We start from the raw sequence: 19,055 nt of genomic DNA on the forward strand, positions 1-19,055 counted from the left end.
AAAGATTCTTTCATTGTTTTACAAACCCTCCCCCAGGTCCCCTCCACCATGTAGCCCTCGCTCTAGTCTCCTGTGATGACAGAAATACCTAGTTATATCAGGTGGATAGTTTTCAAACTACCTTAGATCATGGTTAGTTTTCCCTAATGATTTTTGGAAAAATGTTTGTGGTTATAAAAATCAGATTTCCTAGCTTGGTGCTTTATTAGGCCCTTGAATCCAAATACAGACATCAATACAAAAGTATTTTACTAGTGATCAAGTCTCATTGAAGGATCCTGAAGACATTGACTAAGTAGATTGACTAGATTTCATGTCTACTAAACAGTAAAATCTACTTAAACTTAATTTAAAGCTACTGGGAATATTGAGTGTTTACCCAGACACGTAAACAATTATCAGTATAGCACATATCAGAGCCTTGTAATTCTGCCTTCTAACACTAGGTGTCTCTCTCCTCCTACTTTATTTTATAGACTACTGCTTAAATCATCAAACAAGTAAAACCTAGTATTTTTACCTCCTCTTTTGTATTGGTACCTGCTATTTTTATTGACCTCATTTGACTGATTTCCTTTCTCCCTCCTTTTCCATAAACTTAAATATGCTTAATTAAATGTTTTATGTTTGTTTACATGAAAAAGACATGCATATACACAGAGGCACCCCTTCTTAATCTGGACCCTCATGTTCCCACCTCTTCCTTCTCAATAACTAATAAGCTTCCAGAAGAAAATTGTCTATACTAGTTTGGTTTATCTCTCCATTTATTTCTCCAATTTATGCAATTCAGCCTTGACTTTCTTTATGCCTTTGAACTAGTTATCACCACAGTTATTGATCCACTAGTTGCTGAAATTATCAGACACTTATAAAATTTAATAACCCTTTTACAGTACTTAATAGGGTCTATTGGAAAAAACAAAGCACTGCCAGAAGTGCAAGCTGGATTTAGAAGAGGCTGTGGCTCTAGGGACATTATTGCCAATATCAGATGTATCTTGGCTAAAAGCAGAGAGTACCAGAGGAATGTCTTATCTATGTTTCATTGACTGTGCAAAGGCATTTAACTGTGTGGATCACAACAAATTGTGGCTAACTTTGAGAATGAATCCCAGAACACTTGATTGTGCTTATATGAAACCTATACTTGGACCAGGAGGCAGTCGTCAGAACAGAACATGAAACACTGCATAGTTCAAAATCAGGAAAGGAGTGCATTAGGAATGCGCGGCATACCTTTTCTCCATACCTTTTCAATCTATATCATTCACGAGGCAGGACTTTATGAGGAGGAATATAGCATCAAGATTTGAGGAGGACTCATCAACAACCTGTATTATGTAGATGACACAAATTTGCTTGCCAGAAGAAGGTCAAGGACTTCAGTCTTCAATAAAAATTAAAACTCAACATTAAGAAAACAAAGATTCTCACCACTGAGCCAATTGGCAGCACCATGGTAGATGTAGAAGATACTGAGCTTGTTAACACTTTGAACTTGCTTGTTTCCACAATCAACACTTTTGGCACCAGCACTCAGGAAATTAAAAGACGAATTGCATTACTAAAATCTGCTGTCTAGGGCCTCTCCAGAGTGCTAAAAAGCAACGATGTCAGTCTAGAGACTGAGGTGTGCCTGATCTAGGCTGTAGTCTGTAATTATTTGCTATGCATCAGAGAGCTTGACAGTAGCTAAGAATGATAGAAGAATTGATGCCTTTGAGTTGTGGTGCTGGAGGAGAGTATTGAACATACCATGGACTGCCAAAAGAAGTAACAGATCTGTCCGAGAGAGGGTGAAACCAAGTTACTTCTTAGAGGCAAGGATTTTGAAGCTGCTTCTTACATATTTTAGACATATTGCCAAGAGGGGAAGACCATGAATGAGAGGGATTGACATAGTAACTGAGGTACTAGGGTTAAGTGTTGGAGACAGTGAGACTGACTCTGGATAGGGCAGGATTCAGAGCTATTGTGCATAAGGTGGTTGTGAGTTAGTCAACTTGATAGCGATAACAACAACTCCTTCCTTTGGCTCCTTGGAGACAAGATGGCAAAGCTTTGTCTTTCATACTTTGGACATGTAGCTAGGAGAGGCTATTTCTTAGAAAGAAACATCATACCTGGAACTATGGAGTGTCAGCAGAGAGGAAGACCTCCAGTGAGATTAATTACCATAGTGACTTCAACAATGGACGCTAGAGTGTCAGAGATGATGAGGATGACACTGTATCGGGCAAGGTTCAGGATGGTTCTTCATAGGGTTGCTGTGAGTCATTTTTTAATTGGCCGCACCTAACGAGAAGAACTCACTCCTAGATGGAAGGAATATACAGAGCCACTGGATCAAAAAGAATTGGTTGATGCTGAAAAAATCTAAAGTACTATATGAGTACTGCATGGTTCAAAATTGGGAAGGGCGTATGCCGGGGATGCATCCTATCTCCATTCATTTTCAACCTATATGCAGAACAGATTATCCGGGAGGCTGGGCTCTATGAGGAGAAATGTGGGGTCAAGATTGGTGGACGATTTATCAACAATCTGCGTTATGCAGATGACACAACCCTGCTTGCTGAAACTGAAGAGGACCTGAAGCGCCTGCTGCAGAGTGTCAAGGACTGCAGCCTACAATATGGATTGAGGCTCAATGTCAAGAAGACAAAGATTCTCACCACCGGACCAATTGGCAACACCGGGATGGACGGTGAAGAGATTGAGATTGTACACAGCTTTAGTTTCCTTGGCTCCATAGTCAACAGTCTTGGCACCAGCAGCCAGGAAATTAAAAGGCTCATTGCCATGGGAAAGTCTGCTGTTAGGGACCTCTCCAAAGTACTGAAGAGCAATGGTGTCTCTCTGGAGACTAAGGTGCGTCTGATACAGGCCATGGTCTTCGCAATCACTTCTTATGCATCAGAGAGTTGGACAATGACCAAGGAGGGTAGAAGGAGAGAGAATTGATGCCTTTGAGCTGTGGTGCTGGAGAAGAGTATTGAGAATACCATGGACTGCTAGGAAAACAAACAGATTTGTCCTGGAAAGGGTTAAACCGGGTGGCTCCTTGGAGGCAAGGATTCTGAGGCTCCGTCTAACATACTTTGGACATGTTGTGAGGAGAGACCGGTCCTTGGAGAAAGACATCATGCTTGGGAGGGTGGAGGGACAGTGCAGGAGGGGAAGGCTCTCTATGAGGATGGGAGTGTCAGAGACAATGCGATTGGCACAGGACAGAGCATAGTGTAGGGCTATTGTACATAGGGTCGCTATGAGTCGCAAGCGACTCGACGGCACATAACAACAACATATGAACAAGAGCCAATGGTAACTAGAGAGAAGTTCGAGCTGTAATGAAGGCATTGGTACAAAATAAGGCCCTAGGAATAAGGCCATAGTGTCATCTTTTCCCAATTTCCTAGGTGATTTCTAAATCTCCAGGCCATTCTCTACACTGTACCAAGAATGTCTTTCCAAAACATACCTGTTAATGTTAATCTCCTCCTTAAAATTGTCAGTAGCTTGGCTTCTTTAAATGGACTCTTTAAAACTGTTATGTTCAAGGATTTTTATAATGTAGCTGTTGCACTTATCTTTCAACACTCTTGTACTTTCTTTCCTTATAACTTTTCAAATGTACTAATCTCTCTACTAGCCCAGCAACACTCCCTCTCTCTGCCCCATCTTTTTTAACTTTGGCTGTCATCTCAGCATAGCTGCTGCTGCTTGTAATACTTCCTGAGTGCTCTGACGATTGGTTTAAAAAGCTATCATTGTGTGCTCCTATACTATATTTAAGGACAGAAACTTTTGTCTTTTTACCTTTTTATTTTTAGCACTTATTTTGAATTTAGCAAGCTCTGGTGGCCTAGTGGCAAGAATTCTGAAGGCTCACAGTTCTAGGCCACCAGACACTCTGCAGAAGGACAGGCAGTCTCCTCCCATGAGATTAACTGCCTCTGAAAACCCACTGGAGGGTCAGCTATGGGTCAATTTCAACTCAACAGTACAAAACAACAACATTCGTAACTTGATAAATATTTGGTGAATGTGTGAAATATTTTATGTATGCTCTATTTTCTTATAAGGTGGTAGTGACCAGCTCTAGTAAGTGTCATAATTTCTCTTTGCAGAAAAAAGTTGCAACTACGGCAAGTAAACCCAAACAGGAGGATGATGCAAGGATGGCAGCTAGAAATCGCCTCGCTGCCGTAAAAAAGGCGATGAGAGAGAGGGCTAAGCAGGAGGGGTGTGCTGAGGCAGCAATCTCCGTACTACCCCATGAAGTTGATAAAATTGTGTTTGATGCTGGGTTTTTCAGAATTGAAAGTCCAGTTAAATCATTTTCAGGTTAGTTTTCTTGCTGAGACTTTACAAGAAATATTTGTATTGTCCGGGGGCTGGTAAAAGAGTTGGGAAATCTTTGTTTAAAGTTTTTTTTAAGTTCTGATTTCTGGAAAATGGACTCTTACAATCACAAACACAAATATAAATCACATTTTGTAAAGAATAATCAGATTGCTTAAGTGTGATAGATATATCCTGTAAAATTGCTGTTGTATTTTCTAAGTGGTAATTGCACATTTTATTACCATATAAAAGCACAGCCTTCTCAGAGAAGTCAGAAGGCCAAAAAAGTAAAGGTAATAGCAGAAATGTGAGAGGTTAAATGCTGTTCTCTGGGTCATACACAGTTAGAAATTTGGGTCAGGATTGAGGTTGAAAAGGAAGCCTAACTGTGCTTTTCAACGAAGCTTAATGGAAGTGTGATTTGATTTCATCTTATTTATATGTATTTTTGCTTGACTCTTATAAAGGCAATGAATGTACTAATTCACTCATGTTAAAATATTCCGGGGGGGGGGGGGGGGAATATTCCAGGGATACAAATGTTTAAGACTTTAGGAAACCATTCTCATGCTTTTCTACTTCTAATAGTATTTTTCCAATGAATGTTTCTCACTGGGCTACCTTTTTATCTACATCTGTAGTATATACTTATAAACTATAGAATAAGAAGTCATAAATGAAATAGTCTGTGCTTTTAATCTTTGTAGAATTTCTATTACTTCTTGATACTTATTTTCAACAATAATGGAGCCAGTTCTTCAAATACCATGTTATATAATTGTATCCTTTAGAATTTTTTTTTTAGAAATTTTTCTGATAATGAACATCTATCAAATATCTACATTTAAGTGTGTGTTATCACTTCATATATATTCTGTTGTTGTTAGGTGACATCGAGTCAATTATGACTTATAGCGTAATTGACTATGAATGACAGGACTGAACCCTACCCTATCCTGTATCATCTGTGCCACCCTTGAGCTTATTGTTATAGTCACAATATCAATCCATCTCATTTAGGTTCCTCCTCTCCTTCTCTGACCATCTTCTTGAGAATGATATCCTTCTCCATGGACTTGCCTCTCCTAGTAGCATGCCCAAAGTATATGAGATGAAGTTTCACCATACTTATAAGAAGTACCCTGGCTGCACACTCTTCAAGACATATTTGTTCTCGTCAATCTGTGGGGTACTCAGTACTGTTCTCCAGCCCCACAACTGAAGGCATCCATTCTTCCTCAAACTCTCTCAATTTAGGTGTTCCACCTGGTGAGCTTTGAGTTTGTTTCCTTTAGCAGCTGCACTCTTTGGATACACAGGGATCTCCGCAATGATGATAACATGTTCCTTTACGTCTTAACTTCCAAGGACTCCTAGTAATTTCTTCAACTGTGACCTCATCTTCTGCATTTTCACATACTCAGCTCAGTCTCATGTGTGGAGAGATTGAGGTTTTACTGCATATATGTTTCTAATCCTAAGAAAGATGATCAAGCAGAATGTGGAAATGATCAAACAATATCATTTGTGTCACATGCATGCAAAATATTGCTAAGGATTATAAAAAAATGACTAGAAGAGTACATTAACATAGAACTGCCAAAGGTCAAGCTGGATTTAGAACAGGCTGTGGCACCAGTGATTGCTGATATCAGGTGGATCCTGGCTGAAAGCAGAGAATACCAGAAGAATGTCTATTTTTATTTTACCGACTATGCAAAGGCATTTGACTATGGATCATAACTAACTATGGTAACTTTAGAGAAGAATGGGAATCCAGAAACATGTGGCTGACTCTGAGAAGAATGGGAATCCCAGAACATTTAATCGTTCTAATGTGAAACCTATACTTGGACCAAGAGGCAGTCATCAGAACAGAGCAGGGCAACACTGCCTGGTTCAAAATTGGGAAAGGTGTGCGCCAGGGATGTGTCCTATATCTGTACCTTTTCAACCTGTATGCAGAGCAGATTATCCGAGAGGCTGGGCTCTATGAGGAGAATTGTGGCATCAGGATTGGTGGAAGATCTATCAATAATCTGTGTTATGCAGATGACACAATCTTGCTCGCTGAAACTGAGGAGGAACTCATGCACTTACTGCAGAGGGTCAAGGACTGCAGCCTTCAGTATGGACTGAGGCTCAATGTCAAGAAGACAAAGATTCTCACCACTGGACCAATTGGTAGCATCAGGATGCATGGCGAAGAGATTGAGATTGTACACAGCTTCCGTTTGCTCGGCTCCACAGTTAACACTTTTGGCACCAGCAGCCAGGAAACCAAAAAACGTATTGCGATGGGAAAGTCTGCTGTTAGGGACCTCTCTAAAATACTCAAGAGCAACAGTGTCTCTTTGGAGACGAAGGTGCGCCTGATACAGGCGATGGTCTTCGCATTCACTAGTTATGCATCAGAGAGCTGGACAATGACTAGGGAGGACAGGAGGAGAATTGATGCCTTTGAGCTGTGGTGCTGGAGAAGAGTATTAAATGTACCATGGACTGCCAAGAAAACAAACAGATTCATCCTAGAGAGGGTTAAACCAGGCTACTCCTTGGAGGCAAAGATTCTGGGGCTTCGTCTGACATACTTTGGACATGTTGCCAGGAGGGACGGGTCCTTGGAGAGGGACATCATGCTTGGGAGGGTGGAGGGACAGCGCAGGAGGGGAAGACCTCTATGAGGTGGATTGATTCAGTGACTGGGGTAATTGGGATGGGTGTGTCAGAGGCAATGCAATTGGCACAGGATAGAGCAGGGTTTAGCGCTGTTGTACATAGGGTCGCTATGAGTCACAAGCAACTCACGGCACATAACAACAACAATACAAAACCTATACGTAAACCAAAAAGCTGTTATTTGAATAGAGCAAAGATAGACTGTTGTTGTTGTTGTTATTTGAATAGAGCAAAGATAGACTACATCGTTTAAAATCAGTGTAGATGTGCACCAGGGCTGTTTCCCTTCTCTGTACCTATTCTGTCTGTATGTTGAGCACATCATTTGCAAAGTGTACTAGTTGAAAATAAGCTTGGAAGCAGGAGTGGCATCCCACTTCTACAATAGCTTGCGTCTGGAAACCCTATGAACCTGAAAAAAGGATGAAAGTTATAAAGGAGGTGTCCAGGACTTTCGTTCATGGGGTCACTATGAGTCGCCTGTGACTCGACGGCGCTTAACAACTAGTTGAAGAATGTAGCACGAGGATAAGATCAACAACCTGCATTATGCAGAAGGCACACCTTGGTTTCTGAAAATGAGGAGAACTTGAAACATTTGCTAAAGAATATCAGCCATCAATATGGATTGCATCTCAACATCAAGAATATAAAAATCACCACCACCGACATAATAGACAACATCATGATAGATGGAGAAAAGAAAATTGTCAGTAATTTCATCTCACTTGGATCCACAATCAGCACTCTTGGTAACAGTCAGGAGACGTGTTATATTGTACAAGTGGGCTGTCAGGGACCTCTAACTGAGGAGCAATGATACTAGTTTGGAGACTAAGGTACACCTGATTCAGGCCATAATCTTTTAAGAAAAAAAACAGTAGAATGAATAAGGATGACAGAAGAATTGATGTCTTTGAATTGTAGTGCTGAAGAAGAGTGCTGAATATCCCGTAAGCTGCCGAAAGAACAAACATATATAGGTCATGGAGAAAGTGCAACCAGATTGCTCCTGGGCATGTTGCTAGGACAGGCTATTCCTTGGAAAGGGACATCATAGTTGGTGAAAGAGAGGAAGATCCTCAATGAGATGGATTGACACAGTGACATAGCAAATGGGCTCAAGTGTTTTAGAGGTGATGAGGTTGGCACAGGCTAGGACAAGATTCAGATCTGTTCATTTGGTCACTGTGACTCAGACTCCAGCAAGCTTGGGCACCTAACTTCCGTTCTGTGGGGTGGCAGTCCCCACACAGCTGTTTCACGTCAGCATTCTGGTTCACGTCAGCATTCTGGTTCACTGCTGCTGCTGCTTTGGTGGTAGTGAGTTTCCCAAATTTCTGCAGCTTAACCTGCTCAATTGTTGTGGTAGAATGAAGAAATTAGCTCATCCCCTTCATGGAAAGACTAACACATCCAGTTTTCATCCCCTGCCCTACCCAGCTGTGGGACAAAATCAGGGTCAGTGGCCTAGGAAAACCATTTTGAACAAAGACCCATTACACCACATTTTTTATCTATCTATCTATCTATCTATCTGTCTGTCTGTCTGTCTGTCTGTCTGTCTTTACTTAGAAATTTCCACAATTTTTTAAAGTACCTTAAGGTCTTATCTAAATTACAGTTTCAAAAAATGTCCTTGTCGTCTTTGGTCTCCCTTATTCTTATAGATTTATGTTTTTCTCTACTAATCTTAAAATAGATATCAAGAGCAAGCAGAATTTAATGTTTGCTTTTCCTTTTGGTACTGTCTTTAACTGATACCACTTGACATTTGTCAGGAGAAAAAAACACTATGTGTAGGAAAAATTTGCCCCATCATTCTAAAGTGAAAATTGCATGAAATGTCTATTTTAATGTTGATAATTTATTTTCTCTTCTAGAACTTTCTCTCGCTTCTGGACGACTTTCTCAAAAACTGAAAACACCTAAATCAGTTGTCAAAGCTGTATCTCAGAGCACAGCTAAGATGGACCATCGAAGGCAAATAATGCCAGCAGAGAATCTTGATCCTCTGAATACTACAAGTGAACATGTTGAGAAAACTTTACTTTCAGATATTCCTCAAAACAGGTATTTGTTTAAAATATTGTTAAAGTTTAACAGTATGCTGACCCAAAATGCCATTTGAGTTTGTTAAGCTGTTAAAAGAAATTATTTGTTTTTAAATATTTTTATATTTATTTATTTATTATAGATGTACAATTTGTTTTTAAATGTTTTTGTGGGGAAGTATATCTTAAAAAATTCTAGTGTTTAGAAACTTTAAGTACACTTATGCATATATTTTTGTCATTATATTTATCTTGTACAATCAAATCATTACCATTATCCATTTCTAATTTTCACCACCCTTAACAGAAATACCTGTCCATTAAGCAATAACTATTCATTACCTCCTCCCACCTACCCTCTGGTAACCCCTAAAATTAGGTTTAGTATTTATGCATTTGCCTTTTTTAGATCTACAAGTGGGAAAAATACAATTTTAATTATATTTCACAATGACTCTATAATCAACAAATAACACTTCCATTTCATAAGTAAAGAAACATAATATTGTAAGTTGATAAATATTTATTTAGGCAGTCTAAGTAAATTCTGCATGATTAAAAGAAAAAGCTAGAGTATTACATTCTTTAGTATAAATAGCTGTACCTTTGGTTCTTGACATAGCATATCTAAAAATCAACGCTGTGCCTTATTAGCCATAAAACTTTGGAAAATTAATTATCTTAGATTCTTAGTTATATAGTACTTTTATACAAGAATTTCCACAAGTGAGTGGCTTTAACAAAAGTTTATTTTCTCAAAGTTTAGGAAGCTGGAAGTCTGAATTCACAGTACCAGGCTGGGAGAAGGCTTCCTGTTTCTGCCCTGAGGGATGATAGTTTTTCTTTGACTTCTTAGTGATCTTATATCTCCAGGCAAATTGACTGAAAACATGCTGTACATTAGATCTGCGCCATCAATATAATGAAGACACCCATTTTCAAATGGGATGATAACCACAGACATAAACAGTTCATAATAGCTTTGTCATCAAACAGTAATGCTGACACTTTTGTTTTTGAATCCTTGTGAGGTAAATACTCTTACCTTGAGTTCCGGTTCTTGATAGATGGTAGACCTTTAACAGAAAAGGAGCTAATGTACATTGAACAACTATCATGGACTAGAATGGTTCTGAGACCTTAACTGTCACTTCTTGGAATCCACACAAAACTTTTGCTACTTTTATCCCATTTTTCACATGTTAGTTTTTACCCTAAAAAGTAAAACGTGAAACACTCAAACCTATTTTCATTGAGTCAACTCAAAAATTTGGAAGAGACAGGCTTTTCAATAAAATCTAAATTAGGAAAGAACCCCAAGATTATAATATATTGTACTATAACCAACAAATAAATGTAATAAGCTCAATTACAAAATAAAGTTGTTGCATACATCTCCCACAGAGGTGAACTCGCCTCACCTTTCCCTGGTAGGTGACTCTGAAATTGGCTAACATTGAAAATGGTGGTAGTGGATCTGTCTTAGATTAATTAATCAATGAGATAAGAAACTTAGGAGTTTCTTTAGAAAAGTGCTTTTAATTTGTAAGGCCATAGTCCAAAATAGTTTTTTTTTAATCAGGCCTGATCTTGTGTCACATTTCATCATTGATTCATTCTCTAAATGAATTGCATAAAGGATTGAACTAAAAACACAACTGAAAGAACATATACTTAATATACAACGATAATGCTGCTTTTTTCTTGTTAAAGCATAATAGAAGACACCCAGTGGCCCAGATTACCGGATTTAATTGAAGTAAACCATGTAAGTTTTTTTCCAGTGCAGTTCCCTTGTTTTTTCTCCCCTGTTTATATCATATATCTAATTCCATACACCTTACATATCCACTAAAAATTTGAATTGGCAGAATAATGTGTCATATTGCAAAGTCCTTTGACTTATTATATATACACCAGATGTCCCTAGCTCTGGAATGTTGTTGTAAATTCCCATTCTTGTGTACCATCAAGTCAGAACCAACTCATAGCTGACCCTTCAGCAGATTTTCAGAGGCAATTAATTGTATGGGAGGAGAAAGTTTTATTAGAACATAATTTATTTACATAAATAAATGGTTTCTGTTTTCTTAAAAGACAGCAGTGTCAGAGTGAAGTAGTGATAACAAAGATTCTATTGCCCAGAAGGTCTAAAAAACTTTAAAAAATAAAATAAAAACTATATATGACCTTTCACAGAAAATGTTTTGCATTCCTCTAAACTGAAGGATAGCTCATGGCTAAGAAGCTGTTTTTCAGTCATGCTTGTTCCCATCATGTTATTTTTACTGATTATTTAGGAAGTGAGATAAATTTTATAATGTTCTCTAGGGAGCGCTGATGGCCTACTGGCAAGAAGCTGCGCTGCAAACCTGAAGGCACTTAGTTTGAGGCCACCAGCTACTCTGTGGGAGAAGGATGGGCAATCTCCTCCCGTACAATTACTGCCTCTGAAAACCCACTGGAGGGTCAGCTATGGGTCGGTTCCAACTTTACAGTACACATCAACAACATAGCCTGTGTTCATATCATCCTTTTACTTTTTAAAAAAATTGTAAAGCAATAAAACCGTTTCTGTTCTAATTTTTGGTAATTAAATTTAATATTAATCTTTTACTTCTAGGATGCAGATAAGATAAACTTTGACATGGATTGTTTATCCGATGAAAAGATGAATTTACCTCTACTTGTTGATGAAGGGGCAGATAATATTAATTCTAAAAAAATGGAAGACACTTCAAAGGCTGTAGATGGAATGGAACAGAATTTTTCCTTTATAGTACAAGATGTTTTGATGTGTAGCCCTGAAAAACTTACATCATCACAAAGTAACATCTCACAGGAAGAAGAAACTAAAATTTCTTTATGTCAATCAGGTGAGGTTTTTATAATTTAAATGTGACTTTGTGTAATAAACCAATTTAAGGAGTCATTTTAAGGAGTCTTAGGAGTATAGTGGATTAAATATTGAATTGCTAACCAGAAAGTCAAGATTTTAATCCATCAGCAGTTTCATAAGAGAAAAATGAAGTAGTACTATTTTCTTAAAGATTTACAGCCTTGGGAACCTTAGGAGTAGTTCTATGTGACCTACAGGATTGCTAGGAGTTGAAATTGACTTGACAGCAGTGGGTGAGCTATGTTGTTGTTATCTGCCATCGAGTCACATATAACTCATGGTGACCCTTTGAACAACAGATCTGAACCCTGCCCTATCCTGTGCCATCCTCACACTTCCTGACACATGCAACATCTGCTTCTAAGGAGCACTCTGTCTCCTTGGCATTTTCTCCAAGACATATTTGTTTGTTCTTTTGGCAATCCATTCACTTCTCCAATATCACAGCCCAAAGGCATCAGTTCTTCTCCTGTAAAAAAGAAGAAAATTAAAAATTTTTGCCTAATCTTGCAGTCCAGAATAGACCAAACATTCAATCAAGATGCGTTAATGGTAATTTGTGATTGGAATACAAAAGTGAGAAACAATGAAGAAGGAATAATAGTTGGAAAGGAGGGACTTGGTGACAGAAATCAGGCTGGAAGAAGAATGATTGAATTTTGTGTGTCCAATGGTTTATTCATTGCAAGTATTTTTTTAAAAAAACAAACGATAACTTTACACATGGACCTCATCTGATGGACTGTGTAAGATAGGAATCAGATTGACTACATCCATGGAAGGAATTTTTGCAGAAGTTCAATATCAGCAGCCAACTGTGGAGCAGACCATCAGTAACTCATGTTCAGGTTCAAATAGAGGCTGAAGAAAATTAAATCAGTGAGAACCAAAATATGATCTTGAGTCCATCGCACCTGAATGTTAAAATCATCTTAAGAATAAGTTTGAAGCTTTGAAAACTAATGGTTGAAGACCAGATGATAGCAAGGATACCATCCATAAGAGAGCAAAAGGTCATTTCAAAGACAGAAGGAAAAGCTTATATGGATATCTGAAGACACTCTGAAAATTGGACTAGAATGTCAAAAAGCCAAAACAAAGGGAAAGAGCTCAACAGAAGATTTCAAAGGACAGCTAGAGAAGACAAAACGTTTTAATGAAAAATGTGGAGAGCTGAAATTGGAGAATAAAAAGGGAAGAATTCTCCCTAGTTTTCTCAAGCTGAGAGCCGAAAAATAAATTTAAGCCTTGAGTTAGAATACTGAAGGATGCTATGGGCAATATGTTGAATGATCCAGGAGTCATCAAAGAAATTAGAGGTAACACATAGTCACTGTACCAAAAAAAATTTACTAACACTGAAAAATCTCAGAAAGTTCTTTATGAACAAAAGCTAATGATAATGAAGAAAAAAGTTGAAGCTGCACTGAAGGCATTCAGGACTTAGGTCCCAGGAATCAATGACACACCATTTTACATGTTTCCACTAACAGATACAGCTTTGGATGTGCTCATCAGTCAGGGTTAGGGTTAGGGTTAGGGTTAGGGTTAGGAAATTTGGAGAGCAGCCGCCTGGCCGACTGACTAGAAGAGATCCATCTATGTTCCCTTTCCCAAGAAAGGTAATCCAACAGAAATATGTAAAGTGTCAAACAACATCAGTAATATCATATGCAAGCAAAATACAGTTAAAGATCATTCCAAAAGAGCTAGAATAGTACAAAGATAGAGAACTTCCAGAAGTTCAAGCAGGATTTAGAAAAGGCCATGGTTCCAGGGATTTCATTGCTGATGTCAGATGGATTCTGACTAAAAGTAAAGAATACCAGAATAATGTTTATTTATGCTTTATAGACTATGCAAAAGTATTTGACTGTGTGGATCATAACAAGTTATGCCTGACATTGAGAAGATTGGGAATCCCAGTACACTTAATTTTGCGCTTGCAAAACCTCTATCTTAACCAAGAAGCTGTTGTACCAACAGGGCAAGGGAACATTACATGGTTTAAAATTGAGAAGGGAGGGCATCAGAGCTGTATTCTCTTTCTTTATCCAATCTATATGCTGAGCAAATTATTCAAGATGCTGGACTTTATGAAGAATGTGTCATCAAAATTGGTGGGAGACTCTTCAGTTACCTGTGTTATGCAAATAATACAACTTTGCTTGCTGAAAGTGAGGAGGACTTGAAGCACTTGTCACAGAAGATAAAAGAATTCCATTTTCAATATGGATTGAATCTCAAAGTCAAGTACACAAAAATTTTTAACATTGGACCTATAGACAACATTATGATAGATGGAGAAAGCATTAAAGTTGTCAATTACTTCATCTTATTTTCATCCACAATCAGCATCCCTGATACCAACAGTAAGGAAATCAGGAGATGTATTGCACTGGGAAAATATGCAGTCAGGCACCTCTCCAAATAATTGAAGAGCAGTGATGTCAGTTTGAGGACTAAGGTGCTTCTTAAGAAAGAAACAGGCTACATTCTTTCCAGTCACTTGATAGGCATCTGAGAGCTGGATGTTGAGTAAAGATAGCAGAAGAAGAAATGATGCTTTTTGAGCTTTGGTGTTGGAGAAGAGTATTAGGTGAGTCTTAGATTATTCTAGATACTTCAAAGTACCCATTTGTAAGGATTATGATTAAACAATTAGACATGCACAGTAAGTACGAGAATTCATTTGTCTTGTAATACTCTACCCCAACCCACTTGTATAAGATCTCATAGAAATCAATACAAATACTAATCCAAATTTGATATAAGAAGTGTTTTACATTTTTTGATAGTTGCTATCAAGTTGATTCTAACTCATGGTAACACTTTGCAGCTGAAACAAACACCCCTGGAGTGTCTTCCCAGACTCCTGTAGGTGGGTTCAAAACAGGACTTTGGCTAGTTGGGCAATTAAGCATTTGCACTATTTAAGAACAACAACTATTAGATTTAGAAGCAGGAGTGACATCCACTTCCTAAACAACTTGTTCTGGAAACTATGAACTTTTATAAATGTCAGTAGCTGTAGAGGGGCTTCAAGCCTTTTGTTCATAAGGTCGCGATGAGTTGTGATCAACTCAAAGGCAATCAACAACAACTATTACAAGAGTGAGCTCTGGTGACCCAATCAATAGGGAGTTGTGCATCTAAACTGAGGGCTTCTTCTCTAGTAGTTCCAATCCACCAAGACTTTTTGGGATAAAGATGGACAGTCTCCTCTTGTGCAGTTTACAGCCTTGGAAACCAAAGAGAGAGTCAGCTCTAAGTTGGTTCCAACTTGAAAGCAGTAAGAGAAATACAGTAAGCAGGAGCTGCTGGTGTTGTAATGTTTCACTTGTTGGGCTAAAGCCAAAAGATTGACAATGTGAACCCACCATCCACTCTCCTGGAAAAAGATGAGAAAGTGTGCTCCTTTTAGCATTCATAGCCTCGGGAACCTAATGGAGGCTCACCAGGTGTCAGAATCTACCCAATGGTAAGCAGTTTCTTTAGATTTAACATTATAAATGTAAGATTGATTTGCAGAGTACTCTTTGTACAGAGATTAATGTAAAGACATTTTAAAATAATACTATGTAGTATAAAGAAGGTCACTGATGAGTCAATCCTGATGCCACATTGTTCATAGAGTCCAGCTTCTCGAATAATATGCTCAGTATACAGACTTAAGTTATAGAGAAAGGTTACATCCCTGACATACACCTTTCTTAGTTTTGAACCAGGTAATGTTCCCTTGCTCTGTTCTTACAGTAGCCTCCAGGTCTAGGTATAGGTTTTATTTGAGCACAATTAAGCATTCTAGAATTCCCGTTCTTCTCACTATTAGCCATAATTTGTAATAATCCACACAGTCAAATGCCTTTCCATCATCAATGGAAGTACAAACAGGCAATTTTTTTGTATTCTTTACGTTCAACCAGGATCCATCTGACATTAGCAATGATATCCTGGTGCTATAGCCTTTTCTAAATCTAGCTTGAACTTCTGACAGGTCTCTTTCTATGTGATGTTTTTGCATGATCTTCAATATTTTCTTTACAAGAGATACTAATTATATTGTTTAGTAATTTACACATTGTATTAGAGAATGGGCATGTTGTTAGGAGAGGCTATTCATTGAAGAGGGATATCCTGCTTGGGAAAGTGAAGGGATGGTGAAAGAGAGGAAGGTCCTTAACCAGATGGATTGACATAATGACTCCAGCAATGGGCTCAAGAGGTTGTGTCAGAGATTGTAAGGATTGTAGGATAGGACATACTTGACTCAGTGGCAACTAACAGCCACCTACATGCAAAACAAACAAACAAAAATCCATTGCCACCAAGTCAATTCCAACTCACAGGCCCTCCATAGGACAGAGGAGAACTGACCCACAGAGTGTTAAGGCTGTAAATCTTTACAGAAACTGGCTACCACATCTTTATCTCACTGGATAGCTGGTCAATTAAAACCATGGATCTTTGGGTTAGGAACCCACCGTGCTACCAAATCTGCTTTTACATAGTATGAAATGATAGGTATCTTACTATTTCAGATATGGAAACTTTTTTTATTATTTTAAGGCTATTTTTGTTTCTAGTGGCCTTCAATTGTAAAAATATTCTTTAAAAATGAAAATTTCTTTGTTATTGTTTTTAGCATTATTTGATAAAGAAAGTCTCCCTACCGAATACCATCTTCTCGATTCAGTAAGTTTCCAAATAACTTTCTTTATAGTCTAGATTTACTCACTTTTATTTTTATGTGTAAAGTGTAATTTGTATCTTGCCATTATATGCTTATTCTGACATCTCTGTTAACTCGTTTTCTCAAGGTAGACAACCACTTTCCATATTTACATATTTTCAAATATCATATAGGTTCATATTAAACCTTGAAGATTCATGTCTATATATGATATATGTATCAAATTTGTTATGACTAGTTAGCTGTGTACTTAATATTTAATAAGTAGCTTGAATTGTGCTGGATATTTGTCAATGATATAAGAAAAACATATAGCAAGATTTCCCTTTATGAAACATACAAATTGGGGGATAATGTCTGTCTGACTTTTCATCAGCATTGTTATTTTAGTTCCAATTCTCTTTTTGTTTTTAAATCCAGGCCTTTCATTTGGGAGCTCTCTTTGCCTTAACTTTCAGTATCTTTTTGTCTGTGAATCTTAATTCAGACATTAGCTTTTTGTAAAAGCTTCCTGTTTTCACTTCTCCTGTATTATGCACGTATGTGCATATAAGCAATACAGACAAGGTTCACATTAATCTCTTATTAAAGTATACTTTGTTGTTGTTAAGTGCTGTTAAGTCAGTTACAACTTATTGAAACTTTATGAACAATAGATTGAAACATTCACCTATTTTACACCATCATCAGGATCTCAGCCATGCTCAAGTCAGTTGTTGCAGTCACTATGCCAAGGTATCTTGTTGAGGGTCTTCTCTTTCCTTGACCCTCTGCCTTTCCCAAGATGATGGTTTTTTTCTAGGCACTAGCCCATTCTGACAATGTCCCCAAAATATGTAAGACAAATTTTTTTTTAGTTATTAATTTTAAGGAAAGTTTACAGAGACTTTGGATTTCCATTCATTCATTCATTGTTGCACTTTTCTCCCTGCTCACCCTTCCCCCTGCAGTTCGCTCTTCTCTTTGAAAAGTAAAAGAAAACTTTTTAAATTGTTATATAGTCCCTCCCCCCAAGTCCATTCCACTATGCAGCCTTCATTCTAGATTCCTGTCATGACGATAATACTTAATCATATACCCCTTTTAAACAGTTCTCTCCCTCATCTGTTTCAGTGTAGTATACATAATTTGTCCCATCTTTCTGTCTCCCCCAACCCCAATGTCAGTCCTATTGTACAGCAGTGCCACTATGCAGTATTTGTCCTTTTATGACTGAGATATTTCACTCAGCATGATGTCTTCCAGGGTCACCCATTTTGTATAATATTTCATGAGTTCTTTGTTTTTCAAAGCAGCGTAGTATTCCATTGTGTGAATATACCACATCTCTGTTTGTTTGTTGATGGGCACTTAGGTTGTTTCAAGCTCTTTGCGATTGTGAACAAAGCTGCGATAAACATGGGTGTGCATATATCTGCTTCAGTGGCAGTTACAGTTTCTTTGGGGTATATTCCCAGTAGTCGAATTTCTGGTATTTCTCTTTCCAACTTTTTGAGAAAGCACGAGACTACTTTCTATAGTGGCTGTACCATTTTATATTCCTACCAGCAGTAAGTAAGAGTTCCAATCTCTCTACAACTTTGCTGCCCTTTTAAGCTTTGCTGTTGCTAGGGTCAAATTTATTCTTGAAACCAAATTATTCTTCCTTGTGTTGCGACGTATTCAAGGTCATATTTTGGTTCTTATGGACCATTTAATTTTTATCATCTTCAATTTGAACTTTCTTCAAGTAGTAGACGGTCAATTCCACATGAATCCACTGATGCATGACAAACTTTTATGTAACATGACTAAAATATATGAGATGACGTCTCATCATCCTTCCTTTTTTTTATAAATTAATATCAAATGAGTTAATACTGATTGAAAAAGCAGTCAGCAGTGGACCCTGATCTTTCTTACACTTTATTTTTTTTATATTTATTCACTGTTCCACATTTTCCTCTCCCCCAGTCCCTTTTGTAATGCATCTCTTGTTGCAGATTATTGTCATACCTATCATACCTAATCATATATTCCTTTCATCTGTTCCAATGCAGTGTTTATTATCTATCCTCTCTTTCTGTTCTCTCAATTCCTCTTGTCAGTCCTGTTTTATAACAATGATATTACTCACTATTTTTCCTTTTGTGACTGAGCTATTTCACTCAACGTAATGTCCTCCAGGCTCACCCATATTGTGTAATGTTTTCTTTCTTTTTTTTCAAGAATTACCTACATGTTTAATTTTACTTAAGAAATAGCATAATAGGGGAGGGGAAGGAGGAGGAGAAAAGAAAATGTGCAACAATGGAAAAAAATAATAAAGATTTTTTTAAAAAAAGAAATACCATAAGAAATAACAATAATTAAAAGTGAAAAGTACTAGAAAAATAAATAC

The 19,055-nt window shown here is 37.7% G+C and overlaps 1 protein-coding gene across 1 annotated transcript in view; it reads left to right on the top strand.

Annotated features, from left to right (window-relative positions):
- DLGAP5 (discs, large (Drosophila) homolog-associated protein 5) overlaps nt 1–19,055 on the top strand; it is a 58,381-nt gene that overhangs the window by 30,435 nt on the left and 8,891 nt on the right. The window contains exons 11-15 of the mRNA XM_006894370.1: nt 4,134–4,350; nt 8,913–9,108; nt 10,797–10,851; nt 11,707–11,959; nt 16,643–16,677. Coding sequence (XP_006894432.1) covers nt 4,134–4,350; nt 8,913–9,108; nt 10,797–10,851; nt 11,707–11,959; nt 16,643–16,677 — 756 coding nt within the window. The remainder of the gene's footprint in view (nt 1–4,133; nt 4,351–8,912; nt 9,109–10,796; nt 10,852–11,706; nt 11,960–16,642; nt 16,678–19,055) is intronic.

Source organism: Elephantulus edwardii, unplaced genomic scaffold (assembly GCF_000299155.1).
Source record: "Elephantulus edwardii isolate Elephantulus edwardi_28Jun2011 unplaced genomic scaffold, EleEdw1.0 scaffold00140, whole genome shotgun sequence".
Lineage (NCBI taxonomy): Eukaryota > Metazoa > Chordata > Mammalia > Macroscelidea > Macroscelididae > Elephantulus > Elephantulus edwardii.